Here is an 18,052-nt window from a genome sequence, read left to right as displayed (position 1 = left end):
GCACGCGCTAACAACAGTGAGGGCGTTTAGTCGCGTGAAATAGTTTGCGAAACAGGGATGTTGCCAATTAGTCAACTTTATTCGTGGAGGCTCACATCGAAAAAATAGAGCCCGGACAGTGGCGGGTGAACGGCAGCGCAATGAATCCGTCAATTTCAGGTGCATTCACAAAGAACAAAAAAAGGGGGGGGGGGGGGGGGGACTTTCTCCACTCCACACATGGTCCGTAGGCTTCTCGCGAATGTCCAGGCTTGCTCAAAAGTCGCCGGGCCACAAGATTTGCTTTTGAGTTTTCTAGCCAGACATTTACGACAAGCGCTTCTAGTTCCCTTGGCTGTGACCACGAGGCGCATGGATTTGAGCATTAGAAAATAGCGCGTTGACGTCATTCCTGACGTAAGAAAGTGAGAGAATGACCGAGTGGCTGCAGAACAGAACATGATACAAAGCTAGGCCTAGCGGCGCTGGCTATAAGCTGTGCCGAATTCCTGATGATGAGAGTGAGGAGGAGTCTAAGCTACTGTGGGCTTCGTAGTAGCTTCATGGGCACCGCGAATAACCGACTATACTGCTCAAGAGCAGACCGTATTGCTTAAGGACTTCTGAGCAGTCTTCTACCTGTTGTTCTGGCCATTGCCAATAGCGTCTTATTGAACGAGACGAACAGATATGTGAACCTGGCAGGAGGTCTTCCATATATAACAAATGAGGCGGAAACGTTACAAGAAGTTTACAAGAAAATAAAACAAAAAAACTTGTTCGTTAGTGCCAAAAAAGTCGCAAGTCCAGAAATTCTCACAAGCCTGCTTTCGTTATTTCCCGCGCCGACAGGCCGATCTCGCGTGGTTAAACAACGATGGCACCGCGGTGGCGGATACTATGAGAAAGGTTGAAAAGGAACGATTTGTAATGCTCCCATCGTAATATATCGGAATGGAAAAGAATTTCAATAGAAATTTCACAAAATAGCGGCCCGGCGTAGCTGCACCATTGCCGAGATCACTTTGTTTCCTCATGGCCAAGGACAGAGTAAAGTATATATATATTAGAATGGAAAGAATGCTTGGAAAATGTAGGCGCTGCCATTAATATTTCCTCCTAGATTCTAGCTTGTCTGTTAGAAATATTGTAGGAAATAGGACGCGTTCTCGAATGTTGAGCTCCATGAGCTTATCAGTGCTAGAAAATTACTGTCTAGTTTCCACACCGGTGCAGATTTACAAACGGTGAAACGGCCGCGGCGGGCGCGTTTCGATGGCGGCGAAACGCAGAAGGCGCCCGTGTGGTGTGCGATCCCCTAATCGCGCAGATCCCCAGGTGGTCAAAATTATTCCGGAGCCCTCCACTACAACAGCGCTTTCTCTCTTTCCTATTCCACTCCCTCCCTTTTCTCTTCCATTACGGCTCGGTTGAGATATCCACCGAGATGTAAGGCAGTTACTGCGCCCATTTCGATACTCTCCAGAAAACCACTAAAGGCCTAGCCCTCGAAGCTTTATAAGCGCAAGGTGTGGAATATATACGACACCCGACACGGGTTTGTTTATCTTAATGCATTCTGTTCCTCTCAAAAGAAGAAAGGAAAAAAAAAAGCGAGTGCTGGAGTGGAACGGAGCAAAGCCCGTTGCGAACATCGGTCGTGACTTGTTGCTAGCTGTACACGTCGTTGCAACGCCTCGGCGCGTTTGCTAGCTACCTGTGTTTTTATTCAGTGGGAGCACCGGACCCCTCCCACAAGCGAAGAGCGTGTACAGCGCAATGATGCCCAAAGAGAAGATATCCTTCCTGTTGTGTGCACTCGCTGAGCCCGCCTCTCAACCTCGGTCAAAAATTGCAAGTTGGTTTTTGGGGAAAGGAAATGACGCAGTAAGTGTCTAACATATCGGCGGACACCTGAACCGCGCAGTAAGGGAAGGGATAAAGGAGGGACTAAGAGAAGAGAGTAAGAAAGAGGTGCCGTAGTGGAGGGCTCTCCGGAATAATTTCGACCACCCGGGGACATTTAACGTGCACTGACATCGCACAGTACACGGGCGCCTTAGCATTTCGCCTCCATCGAAACGCGGCCGCTGCGGTCGAGTTCGAACCCGGGTACTCCAGATCAGTAGCCTAGCGCGCTAACCACTGAGCTACCGCGGCGGGTTGCTTTCAGCGATAAGAGATGTTGAAATAGAAGCAGATCAGACAGGCAGCGGTGCAGGAGACAGCGTTGTCTCCAATTCGGAAGCTTGTGTGTCTTGATTCTTCCTCTCTATCTCTGTATATCTATATGTCGCCGATGCTCATTCTCTGGAATTTAAATTACTCGTGAAGCGCACTAGAAAGCACGGGATTTTTTTTTTGCCTTTTCCAAAAACACTCGAAAAACGAGGGGGGGGGGGGTTAATGTTAGAGTTAAATGCCCAGAGCTTCTTAGACCAATTAAATTAATAGTAATTAGCCCGGTGATTTCGAGCCATGAATGCACGAAGGTGTCGGGGAACCTTGCACCACCAGTGAATATGCGCCGTTAGTAGCTTGCTAAAGCGGGGGCAGAAGTGTTATGACTAGAGTTATATAGTGACAGTCGAAATCAAGAACAATGGGCTTGGGTAAGGCACGTAATGCGAAGGCAAAGATAACCGATGGTCTTTAAGAGTTGCGGAGTGGATTCCAAGAGACGGCAAGCGTAGCAGGGAACGGTAGAGAGCCGCGTGAACGGATGATATTATAAACTTTTCTGCGATAAGGTGGCCCCATGTGGAAAGCGTGTATTGGAGTCATTATCCTGCAGTGTACGTGTTGAGGCTGCTGTTGCTGATCATGATGACTCAAGTCACAGGTGTCTCAACATAGGCAAGAACCGATTCATATGTTCGAATTGATTCAGCACACACGGCTCCTTCGTGTATTACCTAATCGAGGAAAGAATGTTCAAGGATCTTAATGGGCAGAGCTGTCACAGACATTTAAGATACACTGCTGTGACCGATTGCAGTTACTGTCTGCGTTAGGGTGCCTCAATGCCAGCGCCGCCGTTCCCGGGTGGAGACAACTTAAGCGACGCCGCCATATTGAATCACAACTGGTCTCTCCCATGTACCGCGAAATGCTCGACTGGTAGCCCAGTGTAGCTCTCGCTGCAAGAGGCCGTTCAAGTTAAAGCACTTTGAAGCGCGCCGAGAGCATGAACGGCGCCGTTAAAAACGCTAGCGCCGCTGATCCCGTGTGATTCATTATGGCGGCGCCGTTGAAGTTGTCTCCACCCCGGCGCTGGCATTGAGGCACCCTAGTCTGCGTTACTTTTGCGCGCCATAATAACGTAGTGACGATGACGTGTACTACATGCGAGGGATGGTGTAAGCCCTCTTCGAAAATAATAGCAGGATATAGGTGCCTAACTCTGGGACGTAGGCGGGCTGGCGTGTACCCGCTTGACGATCTACGTCGGAAGATTAGACGTCTGTGTATACGCAAAGAGTAACCGAGCCGCATATAAGCGTGACGCCAGTGCACACAGATTTATTAGTCATACTACAGGCACAGCCACTTGACTTTCTCGAGTCGCAGCGTGCCCGCCTACCTGCATGGTGGCGTCCCGTCAGGAGGCCAGACATATGTTTGGAATGTATCTCCTTGCAACAGCCTCGACTAACAACCACGGCATGCGAGCACAGTTTTCAGCCGGGCTGTAATAAAAAACGGTACTACAGAAGAATGGCCTTTAAAGCAGTGCACAAATGTCGTGTAAGCGGAAGTAGTGATTCGTGCACGAGGTATACGCGGCCTTCTTGTAAGCTTGCCTCCACATTAATGCTGGCCTTCTCAACTAACTCAGATACGTTGAAACTAAGCATTCCTTGCTTAAGAATGAAACTAAGATAGTGTCAAGGTCGCCCGTGCAATTATGTACATGCACCTCTTGAGAATCTACGGGAGACGTGTACATTTGAGGTCTAGACGCCCTAGAAATGCCTTTTGGTATACACAGAGGTGAACGCGAAGCCCCATCACAGGCTTCATTTCGTCATTCATTTCGTTACGTGTATACACAGCTATATAAGTGCAGGCACGCGTATGAAAGGTACAGTCATGAGCAACATGGGGGGGGGGGGGGGGGCAAACTTTTTCATAAAACTGCGAATTTCTTAGTTATTTCTTCACTAAATTTGAGAATGGCCTTTGGATATTGTATACGCCGAGGGGTACACTAGTTAGAAAACAGAAAAAAAAAACTGTGCTTGTCACAAATATTTTTGGAGTAATCAATAAATGAATACCCAAACCTTGTTCCCTCTCACATCGCTCACGACTGTACACAATGATTTCCATTACGACGCCGACCGATGTGTTTACTGCCTTTATCTTCCGACAGCACAGCTGAGCATATGAAGCGCCCATTCCTGTTGAGCCACAACTAGTCGCATTACGAAACCTATTTTCAGTGCAAGGACAGCACGACAGGCGAATATCAGGGTTTTGCGTTTTCTTCCCGGGCCGCAAACAACAAGCGTTGATTATATAAACAGACGCTCGCTGTCAAGATATCCCACACTGCAACCGCGTCAACGCACAACAAAAACGTTAACGTGCAAAAGCGCACCCGTGCTGCCGCGCTGTCATTTTCGAAGCGTTGACGGCGCACTGGTGTGATGCGTGTCTCTTATAATAAGGAACGTCGCTTAATAGCGCGCGCTAGCTGTCTTCCTCGTTTGACCTCCGCTGCCAGTTCGCATCAGGTCAAGCTCTTTTGCAAACCAAGGACAGCAGAGACAGGAAGGTCGAGCGCGAAATACATCCGCCCATAGAAAAGCATGGGCGGGGTTACTACAGGAGACGAGCAAGCACACCGTATGCATGCGGCCTTCACGAAGAAGAGCGACTCTAGTCGTTGTAATTGAAGTCTTGGCGACCTCCCAGAAAGTCGTCCGAAACCATGAAAGCCAAGACAGGTAATGAAGACCGTGCGTATGTACATTATGCATGTGTGCTATGAAGCTACGATTGCGATGTACACACTGCGTGCCTGTCTGAGATTCGACGACAACTATTATCACTGTCATCCTAATCATCCAGGTCACGTCCACAATAGGACAATGCTTCTCTCTCCAGTAGTCTCGGGTATGTCCTGTCTTGCACTAGCCAGTCACGACGCCACGTTATCTCTGCAACTTTCATAACCTCATCCTCCCCATTTGACACTCTGCCGCCCCTGGCTGTATATACGTATACCCACCGCCTGGAATCCGCTCTGTTACCAGGCAGGTTATTGGTTATCTTATCTCCGCACTACATGTCGTGCTCATGAGTTCATTTCTCCATCTGATTTCCGCAGTGATATCTCCAACTCGAGTGATGTTCGTTAATCTGACATCAAGGAGCTAGACAATGTGGGGCAGCAAACAAGAACGCTGCTAGGAGCGGCTTCGCACATCCACAAAGCCGATCGCAGAATTCCTGAGTGGAGTTCGTATCTCTGTGGATATCTTATCTGTTTAACAGTATCTGTGATGCAATACATCGCGTGGTCACGTCGCTGCAATGATGAGAGAAACAATCTAAACTACAGTTTTAGTGGAGGAATATGCTAACCAATGACTAGGCATGCTAAATTAAATCGATAAAAGGCGACCAATTTTTTTTCTAACCGTTTCCACCATTCCCGTCATCGTGTTTAACATAATCAATTTAATCACCGTTTGTTCCCTTTCACAGAGGGTGGGCCGGGAGACTATGACATAATTCTAGTTATCAAAATTGAAGCACTAGTTAACAGGAAAGGATAAAAATTTCTGGGCGCACTTCAGTTCAGTAGCCTTATAGGAGCGTATGCCATCAAGAACGATGTGGTCGATGTGCAGCGCGCCCGGCTCAAGACCCAAGAGGCTGCGGTTCTAGTCCTGGATCGGCCATTTTTCTTTTCTTTCTTCAGAGGCACCACGTAATGGTGGTGGGATGACGTCACGACTCTGTAGATCGATGAGAAATTGTGTAGCGACGTTATCGCTGTTGTACATACTGTGTGGCCTTTGTTGGATGTTTGAATTACTCGCGCGAGGTCATGTGGCTGTGACGTCACGACCCTGACGACCAATGGGAATTTCGTGACACCACCGGCTTTTTCGTCGGACGGGGCCTCTAACGCTATCGCGCTAAAAATTGGCACCGGCCTAATTTTGTGAGGATAGGATTAATTACTATAAATCCACGCGGTTGCTTCCCTTTTTACATTCGTGTTAAGATTGTGACAGGATAGGTTACTGGCTTCGCCGAAATAACGAACAGCCGCGCTATAGCAGCGCACAAAAGCGAATAGCGAACGCTAACCGCAGAAAAATGCAGCGCGCGTCTGCACCTGTCGGTGGCACAATTTTTTCAAAGTTTTTATCGACGACGCAGCAGCTGGTGCGTATATGCGTCACATTCGGTTAGCGCAACTGTCAGCGCGCGGTCTGGTGTCGAAGGCGTAAAAATAAAGAATGAAGAAACGAAAGTGCCTCGCTCCACAAATTGCACACGTGAAACGAGTATCTCCTTTTGTGATGTTACGAGCATTACATGCATGGACGGCCGCATATATTTTTTTATCTCTCTCTCTCTCAACAATGGCTTTGCCACATCCGTGCCGGCGTCGACAGAGAGCACACTTATGCGCAAGAATTTTCACATCTCTGTGAACATTGCGCGCTAAATTTCAGGGAATAAACACGTATGCAGCGCAGGCGCATAATCTATGAATTATGATTTCACTCTGTGTCGTTTTCTGGGATCACGTTGAGTGATTCATTTGTCGAGCAATTTTTTTCTTTCGCTTCAAGATTGACTAATTTCTTTTTGTCTTTGTACTTTTTGTTTCAGTTCTTTTTTTTTTACAGCAGCAGCTGTTCGAGAGACACTTTACGCACTTGCGGGATGCGATTTTAGTGCAGCTCAGATCGCTGAGTGCCTATTAGTTACACCTCACACATGACGTAATTCAAGTTAGCGGTCAGTTCAGTGAAAATGCGCCATTTGTGGTGTGATCTTAACGAGATGAGCCTGGGAACGTGGTCTATTAGGAAAGGGGGCGTAGCACTTCCATGTTGTCGACCCGTTCTATTTCTTTCTTTTGCTGTCGTTTGACTCTTCAGGTGTTTCTGAAGAAAACAAGCTAATTCATGCGACTCCCCTGGCTTCAGTGGTAAGCTGAGCATGCCTTAGCACTCAATTGAAATTTGAACGTTGAATCAAGAGACAGATGTGCTACTTTTCGGGTATCGAACTTTGGTTTTATGCCAAGCCGTTCGAGAAAACTTAAAGCAGAAGTTTGCCTTTTCTGTTAGCTGATATCAACATGTCGTTCAGATCGCGTGTCCACCGATGGTATCCAGCCTTGTACTTTCGCTGGTACGCTAGAGAACGTACTATTGCGGTCAATTAGACTTAAATTGCAACGCGCCCGAAGTGACTTAACTGACGTTTTCGCCTTATATCAGTGTCGCTTCGCACAGACCACCCAGCTTGCACAGGCATTCAATGTGCCTTTTTTTTTCCTTGCATAGAAATCTAAATGCATAAATTTCCAGTACAGCTGAGCTGACACTGCTCCCATGAACTGTGCGCTTACCGTATCTTATTCGTTGCAGCTCATACTGAACGCGATAGTACACGATTCATTAACTGCTGCCAGCTGTGTATCGCCAAAAACTTAAAGCAAACTTGTATGGCGATGTCCTGAAAATTTAATCTACGACTTTTTTGCCCCTCCGTATAATGAATGTCGGGTGTGCTTTTAAATGAGACCAGAGGTTCTTGATATCCACCTATTCCCCTACTGAAAAATGTATATAGGTTTGAACAGGTCAGCAAATAGGATTAGGGCACATTTGGTTTGGCTTTATAGGATGGACATCCCAAAGCGGCTCAGTCTATGAGGGACGCCGTAGTCGAGGGCTCCGGATAATTTCGACCACCTGGGGTTCTCAACGGGCACTAACAATGCACAGTACACGGAATTTTCACATTTTTCCTCCATCGAAGTGCTACCGTAGTGGGCGGGTTCGAACCCACGACTTGCATGCACTGTGTGATGTAAGTGCACTGTAATTAACCACGGGTAATGGTAGTTATACGGAGCCCTCCACTAAGTAGTCACTCAAAGGCTGAATCGCTTTGGAAGCTTCATCCTATGATGTTAAACGAAATGTTCCATAATCCTATTTGTCTCCTATTCAAACCTGTACACATTTTTCAATAGGGTCATGACGTCATTGCCGCCTACAGAACAACATGACAGTGAGCGCGATACACATCGGAAGTGGCGCGCCTTTCGCGCATCAACGACGGCCCATTGCAAGGATAAGCGATTTATTTATAGGACTCGCAAACGAAGTCCCCGCTGAACGTTCAACTGAGTGAACGAAGGAAGAAAAAGCTATGGGGCTGACTGCTAGTCGCAATCTGAACGGGCGCTCTTTCTCGCGACGTGCCTGCCAAGGCTACGTTCTTGTTCGTTATACTTTTTCTTGAGCACGCTCGTTAAGTCGCTAGCTGGGCACTCTCGCTAATTGGTTTTCCCGTAGCGGCACTTTGTCGCTTCCATTCATCCCCATATCATTTCCGGCCACATCCCGTGGGCTTCACATTATGTGTTCGTCGAGAGGAGATGCTCTCGCGCATGGCCTGCGCTTATGTACTCGATATGTAATTTTCTTTTTCGGCGTAGGCGGCCCAGGCTTACGATCGTATATGTCCGCTGCCGAGGCTGATGTGGTCCTGTCCTACACTCTAAACAGAAAGGAGTTAAAAGGGAGCAAACTATACTCCCTTTTACAAAAGCGATTACGCTAGAGGACAGCTTACACCCTTGTGACTCCAATATAGGCGTACTCGTGTTTCGAGTGTACAAAACAAACGTGTTATAACACCTGAAATAGTGTCTCGGCGCGGAGATTGCAAAGCCGCCTAGATGATGATACCCCAGCTGCCCACGATGTTGTTCTGTAAAGCAGAGAACAGCGCTCCTTATAAAAATGGCCTATAGACTGTCTATAGACTTCTGATAGACTGTATTGCCTACCTATAGATATTTCATTTTGTCTATTCATAGTCTGTAGACTGTTTACAGAAAAAGTCAACTAAAACTGTATGGCCGTAAATCTATGAATCTGTCGATAGACTTTATAGACAAAAGTCTACGGACAGTCTTTTGACTGTCTAAATAAATTTTTGTGACGGAGTGCAGACAGTGATATTACCTCGCTGGAGCTGTGATACTTTTTTTTCTTTCCATTAATCCAGCTGAGTTTAGCGCTTTTAGCAGCGTGTCTCCGAGGCTTGTATTTGTGAATGACGTCCGTCAGACAGGCCATTTATCCTGCTGCATGACGGCTTGGTTTTGACAGACGGAAATGGCGATTCGCGTGAATAATGACAGGCACCGCAAAACAGCTTCGCGCGCTCGAGATAAGGCTGTACTTAATATATGTAGAGGAAGTGTTGGGGAATGACGGCGGAGTCCCCGCAAAACACTCTCTGCGTGAAAACTGTGTCCAGGTCCGCTAGCTTTGAATTGATGCTGACCGAGATTTCGCGCAGTTTGAATGTTACTGAGCTTTGAAAGTCATGAACCAACTATGTATACCGAGTATATTTACAAGGTTTTCCCTTCCCGTCGTTGGTGCGAGCGTTGGAGGAACTTTTCATTTTCCCTCTCTGCGTCATTTCAGCCCGTAGGATGTCGTAGGTAGGGAGGCACACGCCGCAGTTAAAACAACCATACTCTGAAAATGTGGCGGGAGGGCGCTAATGAGCACCTACACTGTGCAATAAATTGTGCAGTGCACAATCTTCAACAAAATAGTGCGTAATAAACAACGTCCAAAGAAACGCACTGTAACCCGCCCTGCGCATGGTAAACTACAGAATGATTTACCGTAGAGCGCGAAATTTTGACTTTTAAATTTTTTTTGCGATATTTACGCAGCAAGGAATACATATAACGAATAACTGATGGTCAATAGCTGGTACCCAAACCAAAACAGGCCATGCAGCTATAGCTTGCTTTCATTTGGCATTTCGTTCTCTTTTTCCGTCCACAAGAAAGCGTCACCAAACGAGAAGTCCATCACGCGCACTGTCGCTTCCTGAATTGTGCCAGCGCTGTTGCGTAAGCAAGGAAGCGCAAAACCCATTGCCAGCCGGCAGCTCGCCACCTTCCCCCTTTCTTTCGCCTCACGTGGGTTGCCGCACTGACGGTCTCCACAAAAACAAACGAGAGGCAACGCAAACGCACCGGGAAGCTAAAGAGAGTTACTGCATACGCTCCTACTGGCCGCGGCAGCTCTGCGCCAAGTTTCGCGCGGTTTCGGTTTTCCCTCCCACCCGCCCCTTTCCCCAAGTCGGCATGGAGCATGCACGATCACCGCACCTGGAATGACCAGCACCACGGGCCTGGCGTCATCAGTAGCAACGAGGCTGCTGCACTGGTCGCCGAAGCAGATCACCTGTGTCGGCACCTTGTTCACCGACACGAAGTGCATGGGAACGTCCCGCTCTTGCTGTTGCTGCGCGGCGGAATCGTCGCTGTTGCTGTCGGGCTGCGGAGGCGTGGCGCCGCCCTTCTCCATCGGGACTGTGCGTCGAACTCACGACGAGGTGCCCTCCTCAGCTGCCGCCGCCTCGCAACCGAAAACGACGAGGCGTCGATGAGCAGCTACTACAGAAGCGGCGCCAGGCAGCGCGGCGAGAACGCTCACCTCTCGCAAAGCACATGCGGAGGAAGGGAGAGACAGAGCGCGCGCGCGTCCAGCGGCGGCAGCTGGTCTGGGGCCCCGCGCCTCCACTGACGGCTCGCCCGCTGCGCCGTGTTGCTCAATGGCGACTGTGCGGACGCGCGAAGCGCGGGCGACCCCAGGGAGCGGCGCGGCAGCGTGCCCGAACCACGTGACGCGCCCGGCGGGAAGTTCGCGGCGGCGCGTGCCGAGCGCGCTGATTGTGCGTCGGCAGGGGGTGGAGCTATTTTGGCCCTCCACCACGGTCGTCGCGTGTGTGAGGGGACAGTCTATAGGATGGACTGTTGAGAGAGTTATTGTTATTATTACGGTTTCCCGGAGTACGCGGGGGGCGCTCGGCGTTGTTCGCCAATCAAGCGCGCGGGGTCAACGCGCGGCGCGGCTTATGACCGCCGACCTCGGGCGTTTGTGTGCGCTTTCTGAGGGCCACTCGAGTGAGCGCTCTCCGTTTCGAACTCAAACAACGGCACCGACTTTCCTAGTGAACAAAACTACACAAGTGCGAAAAGGAGAGCTTTCTTTGTGAGGAGTGAACTTGAAGTAAGAGAGTAAGGACTCACGCGCTTTATAACGTAACACTTAAAACATCCCAGAATTATTGCCAGCCTTCGGACGGAGGAAGCGACAACCATAACTTTATCGCACCACTGAAACAAACCGGTTTCTTGTCCCAGTTAACCTCCCCGCCTTTCCTTCTCCTCCTTCCTTCCTACGCCACCGCCCACTCCGAAGCAAAACATGAGCACATGGCGACAAAAGGCGCATTCTTGAAGCGCCACTCCCACCTTCGCTGACCATTGATAGCACGTACACCCTGGGTCATATTTACCACAGCTGGCAAATTCTCTAGAGCTCCACGGTCCACGTGGGTCATGTCGTTGACGCCTGTCATATTTAGAGCAGCTGCAATTTTCTCCTGAGCTCCCCGGCCCACGTATACAGCCGTGTGGTTCACGCCCACCAGTATCATGTTACATGCTTGAGGCGCGCTCTCCAGGCCCACATGGGGCTTGTGATGCAGGCCTACCAGAGTCTTAATTACCATCGAATGGACATGCCGGTAGCCCTTACTCCCAACTCCACATGGTCCTTGTGGTCCAGACCCATCATTTTCATATTTAACACAGGAGGTACATTTTGAGAGCGTCCACCGTAGCCCAAGTAGGCCTAGTGGTCCAGAATCACCAGTATCATTTTAAGACAGTTGGTACATTCTTGCAAGCGCTATCCCCGACGAAAGTGGGCCTTGTGGTCCAAGCACATCATTATCATATATTAACCGCAGATGGTACATTTTGACAGCGTTCACTCGAGGCTCACATGGGCCATGTTGTCCAGTCCTACCACAATCTTCGTTTCTGACGATAGCACATGCTGGAAGCGCCCATTCCGCCCCCCCCCCCCCCTCCCATGTGCCTTGTGGGCCAAGCCTGCCAGGACCACCCGCCGCGGTGGATCAGTGGTAAGGGCGCTCGGCGACTGAGCCGGAGTACCCGGGTTCAAACCCGACCACGGCGGCCGTGTTTCGATGGAGGCGAAACGCAAAAGGCGCCCGTGTGCTGTGCGATATCAATGCACGTTAAAGATTCCCAGGTGCTCGAAATGATTTCGGAGCTTCTCAACTACGGCATCTCTTTCCTCTTTCACTCCCACATTCCTTCCTTCCCTCACGGAGCGGTTTAGGTTTCCATCGAGAGGTTAGGCAGCTACCGTGCTTTTCATTTCTTACAAATGGTAAAGGAATACTAGTTAGAGCGGGTAGCGACCGCAGATCCGGATTACGAGAATGAAATGACTAGAACTAAAAGAATGGGGCCGAGCGCATTTCGCAGGTTCTCTCAGATCATGAATGGCAGTTTACCAATATTCCTCAAGATAAAAGTATATTACAGGTGTATCTTACCGGTACAATTACCTACGGGGCAGAAACGTGGAGGCTAACGAAAAGGGTTTTAAGGACAGCGCAGCGAGCTATGGAAAGAAAAATGATAGGCGTAACGTTAAGAGACAGGAAGAGGTCAGAGTGGGTGAGGGATCAAACACAAGTTGATGACGTTACGTTCTCGCCATACCCTCCTCCTTCCACGGTAAAGATTCTCCTCCTTCCAGTGTAACTACCACCTGGACGGTTTCCGCAGCAACCGCCCACCCAATCATTCGTCAAAGGGGTAAGGCAGGCAAGATTGGAAAACGGTCGGGAAACGCTGGTTAGCGACCACTGCATTTGGCGCATCCAGATAGAAACCCTCCCGATCACGAATAAAACATGGCCAGGCTAGACTCGCAGACTGGGAAGACTATAGAAAAACCAAGGCAGAGTCTGAAGACAGCTAAGATCACGGACATCAAGAGCTCGGTCGCAGGAATCAAGGCGGACTGGGAATGATTAACCCGAGAGGCTGTCCTCGCCACCAAGAAGTCCGATGTGGATATACATCTCTTACACATCTGGGACGACAGATGGGGGCTACTCTGAAGATGGAAAAAGTAATAACATAACAGGCAGCTCGGGCTTAAGATCGCCGATGTCCTCAGACAGTCCGAAGAATATGCGACGGAGCTCTCAAGACGGGACTGAGGCCAAAAATTAACGAGCTACAGGGGATCCTAGGCTGTGCCACGACATGAGCCTTGCTAAGGGCTCTCATAGACCCAACCAAGACCAAATCCAAAAATCGCAGGACGTCCCAAAGGATCACGCACCAATTCTAAGGCACAGACCAACAAATGCAAGAGTACATCAAGCGTACTATATCGGTAATGCGACGGAAGCCCACTGCAGCTTGGCATACACGGGCGAAGCAAATCGCGCTATATATCGCGCTTACTATAGAAGTCAAACACGCTGTGTTCTCTGCCACAAAGATGGCATCACCAATGCCATGATAAGGAACCTGGACGAAAACTCGATCGAAAGATTCATGGCATTCGTCAACAATCACTGGGAACGGGGGCCATCCCGAACTACTTGGAGACATGCGGAAATAATAATGATTCCGAAGTCCGGAAAGACTCCCAACCTGGAAAATCTTAGACTCATTTCGCTCACATCATGCTTGAGAAAAGTATACGGACTCGCAAGAAGCTCGCGGGAGGCAGAACAGCGGACGCATATCAACTGCGGCCATCCACATGCTCAAGGCGAGAAATATCACCTTTACGAGATGCTTCATCAAGTGGACACCGTGCCGTGACACTTTCAAAGGGAACCAAACAGCAGAGGTAACCGGTCCAATGTTGCAGATGGATGGTTTCACTCTGGTCCTTTGCAGGACCGGCCTCTTTGCCTATACATTTCTATACATTTGCAACATTGGGCCGATTAGCTGTGCTGCTTGGAAACGTGCCGATGCCAGCGCCAGAGCATACGCCAACCCGGAGGCGCAGCATGACGGAGAACTGGACACAGGCACTAGACGATATGGAGCCATCTTAGAACACCAAAGGGTGTCCTCAGGAGGACCTACCCCTCTCCCCATAAAGACCTTAGTAGAGAGAAGTCGGTTGCCTCGAGACAAATGCCGACTAATACATACCGCAGTCTGTGTCTCCTCAGCAAAAGGCTATCCGACAACATATGAGAACAAATGCCCGCTAAGATGGGGGGGACACACCTTGGACTGAGGGCCCCACGTTCGCGGGAGAATCCCTCTACGACAATAAAGTTTTTCACTTACTCGCCATACCCTCCTCCTTCCACGTATAACAGTCCTCTGGTTCGGGATTCCTACGCTGTCCCGGTGCCCTCCACTTTTCACGGTAACCACACTCCAGATGGTTCCGGTGGTAATCACCCATCAGTTTGTGGGAAGCCTGCTAGATTCCCGCCGTGGCGTCTGCGCGGCATCTCGCGTCGCTCTCTTTCCCTTTCTCCCGCCTCGGGCGGCGGAGAGACGGCTGGTGGCTAATCGCTGTCTTTCGGCCGCAGCTCCGCCCCCGGCTTCCCAAGGGCCTTTGCCATTGGTGCCTTTTGGAGGGAATTCGGGACCCGTTTGGGGTGGTCGCGCGGCGCGGGACCGTCCGAGCGGGGCCCAGAGAGAGAGACCCCCTCCGAGACAGCGTAAGGTGCGTACGTTGCTGTTCGTCCGGGCCGGCCTCTGCCGTTCGGACCAGTTCATACTCGAGCTCGCCAGCGTGGGTCCTCGATCCGCCGCGGCTCGAGCCTGTCCAGGGGTCCAACGACCTCTGACAGGCGCACCTTGCGTTGACTGCCCACTCTCTCTCGCAAACGGCCCAACGGCCAACACGAGAGAGATCACAGCACTGCCGCGGAGACAATCTCCTGCAGCGGCGTGCTAGCGGCGCGCATTTCTCTTGTTGCCCCGAGCGCGCACCGGAGCCTTGCTCTGAGCGCGCCCCGGGACGGGGTGACTGTTGAGTGTGTGTGTGTACCGCTGGAGGACGGCATCAATAAACGTCTCCTTTATGAACTTGGAGGCCTGTTTCTTGCGGCGAGCCGCTCTCCTCTGTGCAGAGGTTGAACGCCGCCGCAGCGGTGCCCCAGGGTGCGTGTGGTGACGGCTGATCGGGGCCCTTGGCTCGCGCGAAGCTCGAACCCGCGGTGGGTAGTGGCGTGTGCCTACTGAGAAACCCACAAGTTACGCATTACATCGCTGTCTTATATATCCTCCTACTTTTACGGTAACCAACGGTTACGCCGACGACTATGACATACTGCTGCTACCACTATACTACTACGACGGCGACGTGAAACCAAGGAACAGGCGCTTAACAGCTGCCGCTGTAAAAACACCGAATAAGGTAGAGCAATCGAGAGCCCACTGGCAAGGAGGATCCGAGGGAAAGAGAAGGCCTCGAGTGATGCGCGGCGGTCGAGAAAGAGGCAGTCGACTGGCCGCCCCATGAACGAGGAAGTAGTAACCGCAATTGTAAATAGACGTTAATAAAATCTGTGTGTTAAAATTCCGCCGGCAGATGAAGAGAAGAGAGAAAGGAGCTATTAAACTGCAGATTGTTCTACTGCGCAACCAAAAATTACAGCCGGCACCTACTCGGGTCGCGACAAAACCGAGACCACATTCTGAACTACGAGGGACACGCGCCTTACTGATTGCGTTCCTCGTTCTGATGCACCTGACGTGGAAGCACACTACATGTGGCTCGTGCGGCTTTGGCAGACGCTCATGCACCGTGAAAGCCCTGGCCATCCCGATTAAAGCGTCTTCTTCCGCTCACTATAAACTGCATGTGCGTTGCGGGTCTTCGATAGGCATGGAAACCTCCGCAGAAATTTCCCTGCATGGACAGAGCTCCAAGATCTGGATAGGTACGCAGGAGCGCGTGATATCCACCTGCCTTGCCTGCGGTATGGCGCGCATGCGCAGTGCGAACTGCGCAGCGGTGATGGGCGCCATGCGTGCGTTGTCAGCGCATTAAATTTCTGCTGTTCTTTACGCTGAGCATATTTTGATGTCATCCTAAAATAAAATTGCGGGCACATCGCAGTTCTATAGCTACCCAAACGATACATCATCAACGCTCGCGCTGTAGTGTCCCGCGGCCGCTTAGTGTTCGACGTATCTGGCAAGAGGAGATTATCTGAGATGTTTTCCCGTCTCGTATTTGCCCAGCCTTAGCGCTGACACAACATGTCGGCCTCCAGCCGAGCATCAAAAAGCCGCGTGCCAAAACTTCCGCTCTGAGTCACACGTAAACAGCAGAAGTGCGTGCCAACGACAAGATCGTTATATCAGTGCTCGAGGGTCAAAGGCGAATCTACGTTCGTGCTCAAAAACGGCGGCCCAATAAATGAAGATCACCGTAAGCGTACAGCGTTGGAAACAAGTGCGATTATTGATGTAGTAGAAGTTCGGCAGTTGCATGCAGAGGCGCGGTGATGATTCTGTTTCAGTTCTATGCCTCTGTGTCTGTCGTTTTCATCTGTCGGCGTTTGTCGGCATCTGTCGGTTTGGAAGTGACTAAACCGCGAACAGATGCGAGGTGTCCATAAAAACAAAAATGATGGCGGTGGAAAGGGAGTGGTCCAGGGCAAGTGTGTCCCTGGTTCGTTCGGCGTTTCAACGAATTCCTCGGTGGAAGTGCTTTGTGGTGTGTTTCTTCTTGGCATTACCTGCACTGCATGATTTGTACTGCGAAATACTTCATGCTCACGTCTATTCTGAAAGTCAAGGGAGAGTCGAGTAAAGGGCAATTTTCGGTCAAGTGGGCTCCCGAAACTCTGGGTAATTTTTCACTTTGGCATTTTTTTCCTACAGGCCTGTGCTTCCTCGGGCTACTTTTTTCCGGAGACGAGTATTCCAGGGACAATATTTCCTATATTCGATCACTATAAATATCGTGATCTTATGCATGCATACATCTCTGTCCATTATTACTTCACTTGCTGAAATGAACTGTCACTGCTAAGATTAATTCGTGTAGTTTTCAAAAAGATATCCTGTTCTAGATCATTCGCCGACCATTTCTAAAATTTCTACCGTGCGCACAAAGGCATGACGAAATACCAGATAAAAAGATTAGGACAGAAATTCGCAATGCAAGTCAGTAGTGAACGATGAACGATGTAGTGGGGGGGGTGGAGGGGGGGGGGGGCGTCTGCGTTAGCTAGCGCAAGGGCATAGTGCTGATCAGAGGCGTTGAACTGAATGGAATTAATGCGACGACGCACCCACCACAGTGTATTCCGTAAAGATAAACCTTGCTTCTACACTTGGCTGCAGTATACATACACCAGTGCGTCTTTTACCCCTGTGACATTCCGTGTGTGCTACGAGGATCCACGTTCGACGGCGCGGCGTAGACGGAGACCCGTGACAGCGGCATCATCAATTACCCAGCCATGCTCTTTGAGTGACGACCAGAACAACCGGACCCGCCGCCGCCCCGGGGAAACAGGCTTTATCCTCCCCAATTTCCGGGCACATTCCAGGACAAGGGAGCTGTCAGCGGGCCAGAGCGCGCCGTACCACAGCCGACGCTATGCGCTACCGCGAAGACAACATTCTTTCCCTCCCCCCCCCTTTGTCGTGGGCTATCGCCGGGAAGGCACCCACAGCTTCCCAGAAGGGCCGTGACGGACACCTGTCAGACAGACAGGCAGTACTCGCCAAGAATGTGGAAAGTCAGGCGCTAGTGAATTAGCTCCGAAGAGAGAGCCTGTGTATACTCTCACTTGAGAGAGAGTGGTGGCGTTTTTGTTGTTTATTTAGTTTGTATTGTTAACAGACTCTGGGGTCGAGGCTAAGCCCAACCCAAGGGGTGGTCCCCATCTCGCATGTTATTTTGGATTGGAGAGTTGATGCTTTGGGCGGGCCACTGGA

General features: G+C 50.3%; 1 protein-coding gene across 3 annotated transcripts in view; it reads right to left on the bottom strand.

Moving 5' to 3' along the window:
- LOC144093851 (lipid droplet-associated hydrolase-like) overlaps positions 1-10,890 on the bottom strand; it is a 58,496-nt gene extending 47,606 nt beyond the window's left edge. For 2 of the 3 annotated variants that reach the window (XM_077627576.1, XM_077627577.1), the window contains exon 1: positions 10,388-10,847. In XM_077627576.1, the coding sequence (XP_077483702.1) occupies positions 10,388-10,420 (33 nt within the window). In that variant the 5' untranslated portion in view covers positions 10,421-10,847. Of the gene's footprint in view, positions 1-10,387 lie in introns of all 3 variants that reach the window. The other variant, XM_077627575.1, reaches the window with a different exon arrangement.
- Positions 10,891-18,052: the final 7,162 nt, after the last annotated feature.

This window comes from Amblyomma americanum, chromosome 6 (assembly GCF_052857255.1).
Source record: "Amblyomma americanum isolate KBUSLIRL-KWMA chromosome 6, ASM5285725v1, whole genome shotgun sequence".
Lineage (NCBI taxonomy): Eukaryota > Metazoa > Arthropoda > Arachnida > Ixodida > Ixodidae > Amblyomma > Amblyomma americanum.
Note: the sequence above shows the minus strand (reverse complement) of the source record. Positions and strands in the feature narration are given on the sequence as shown.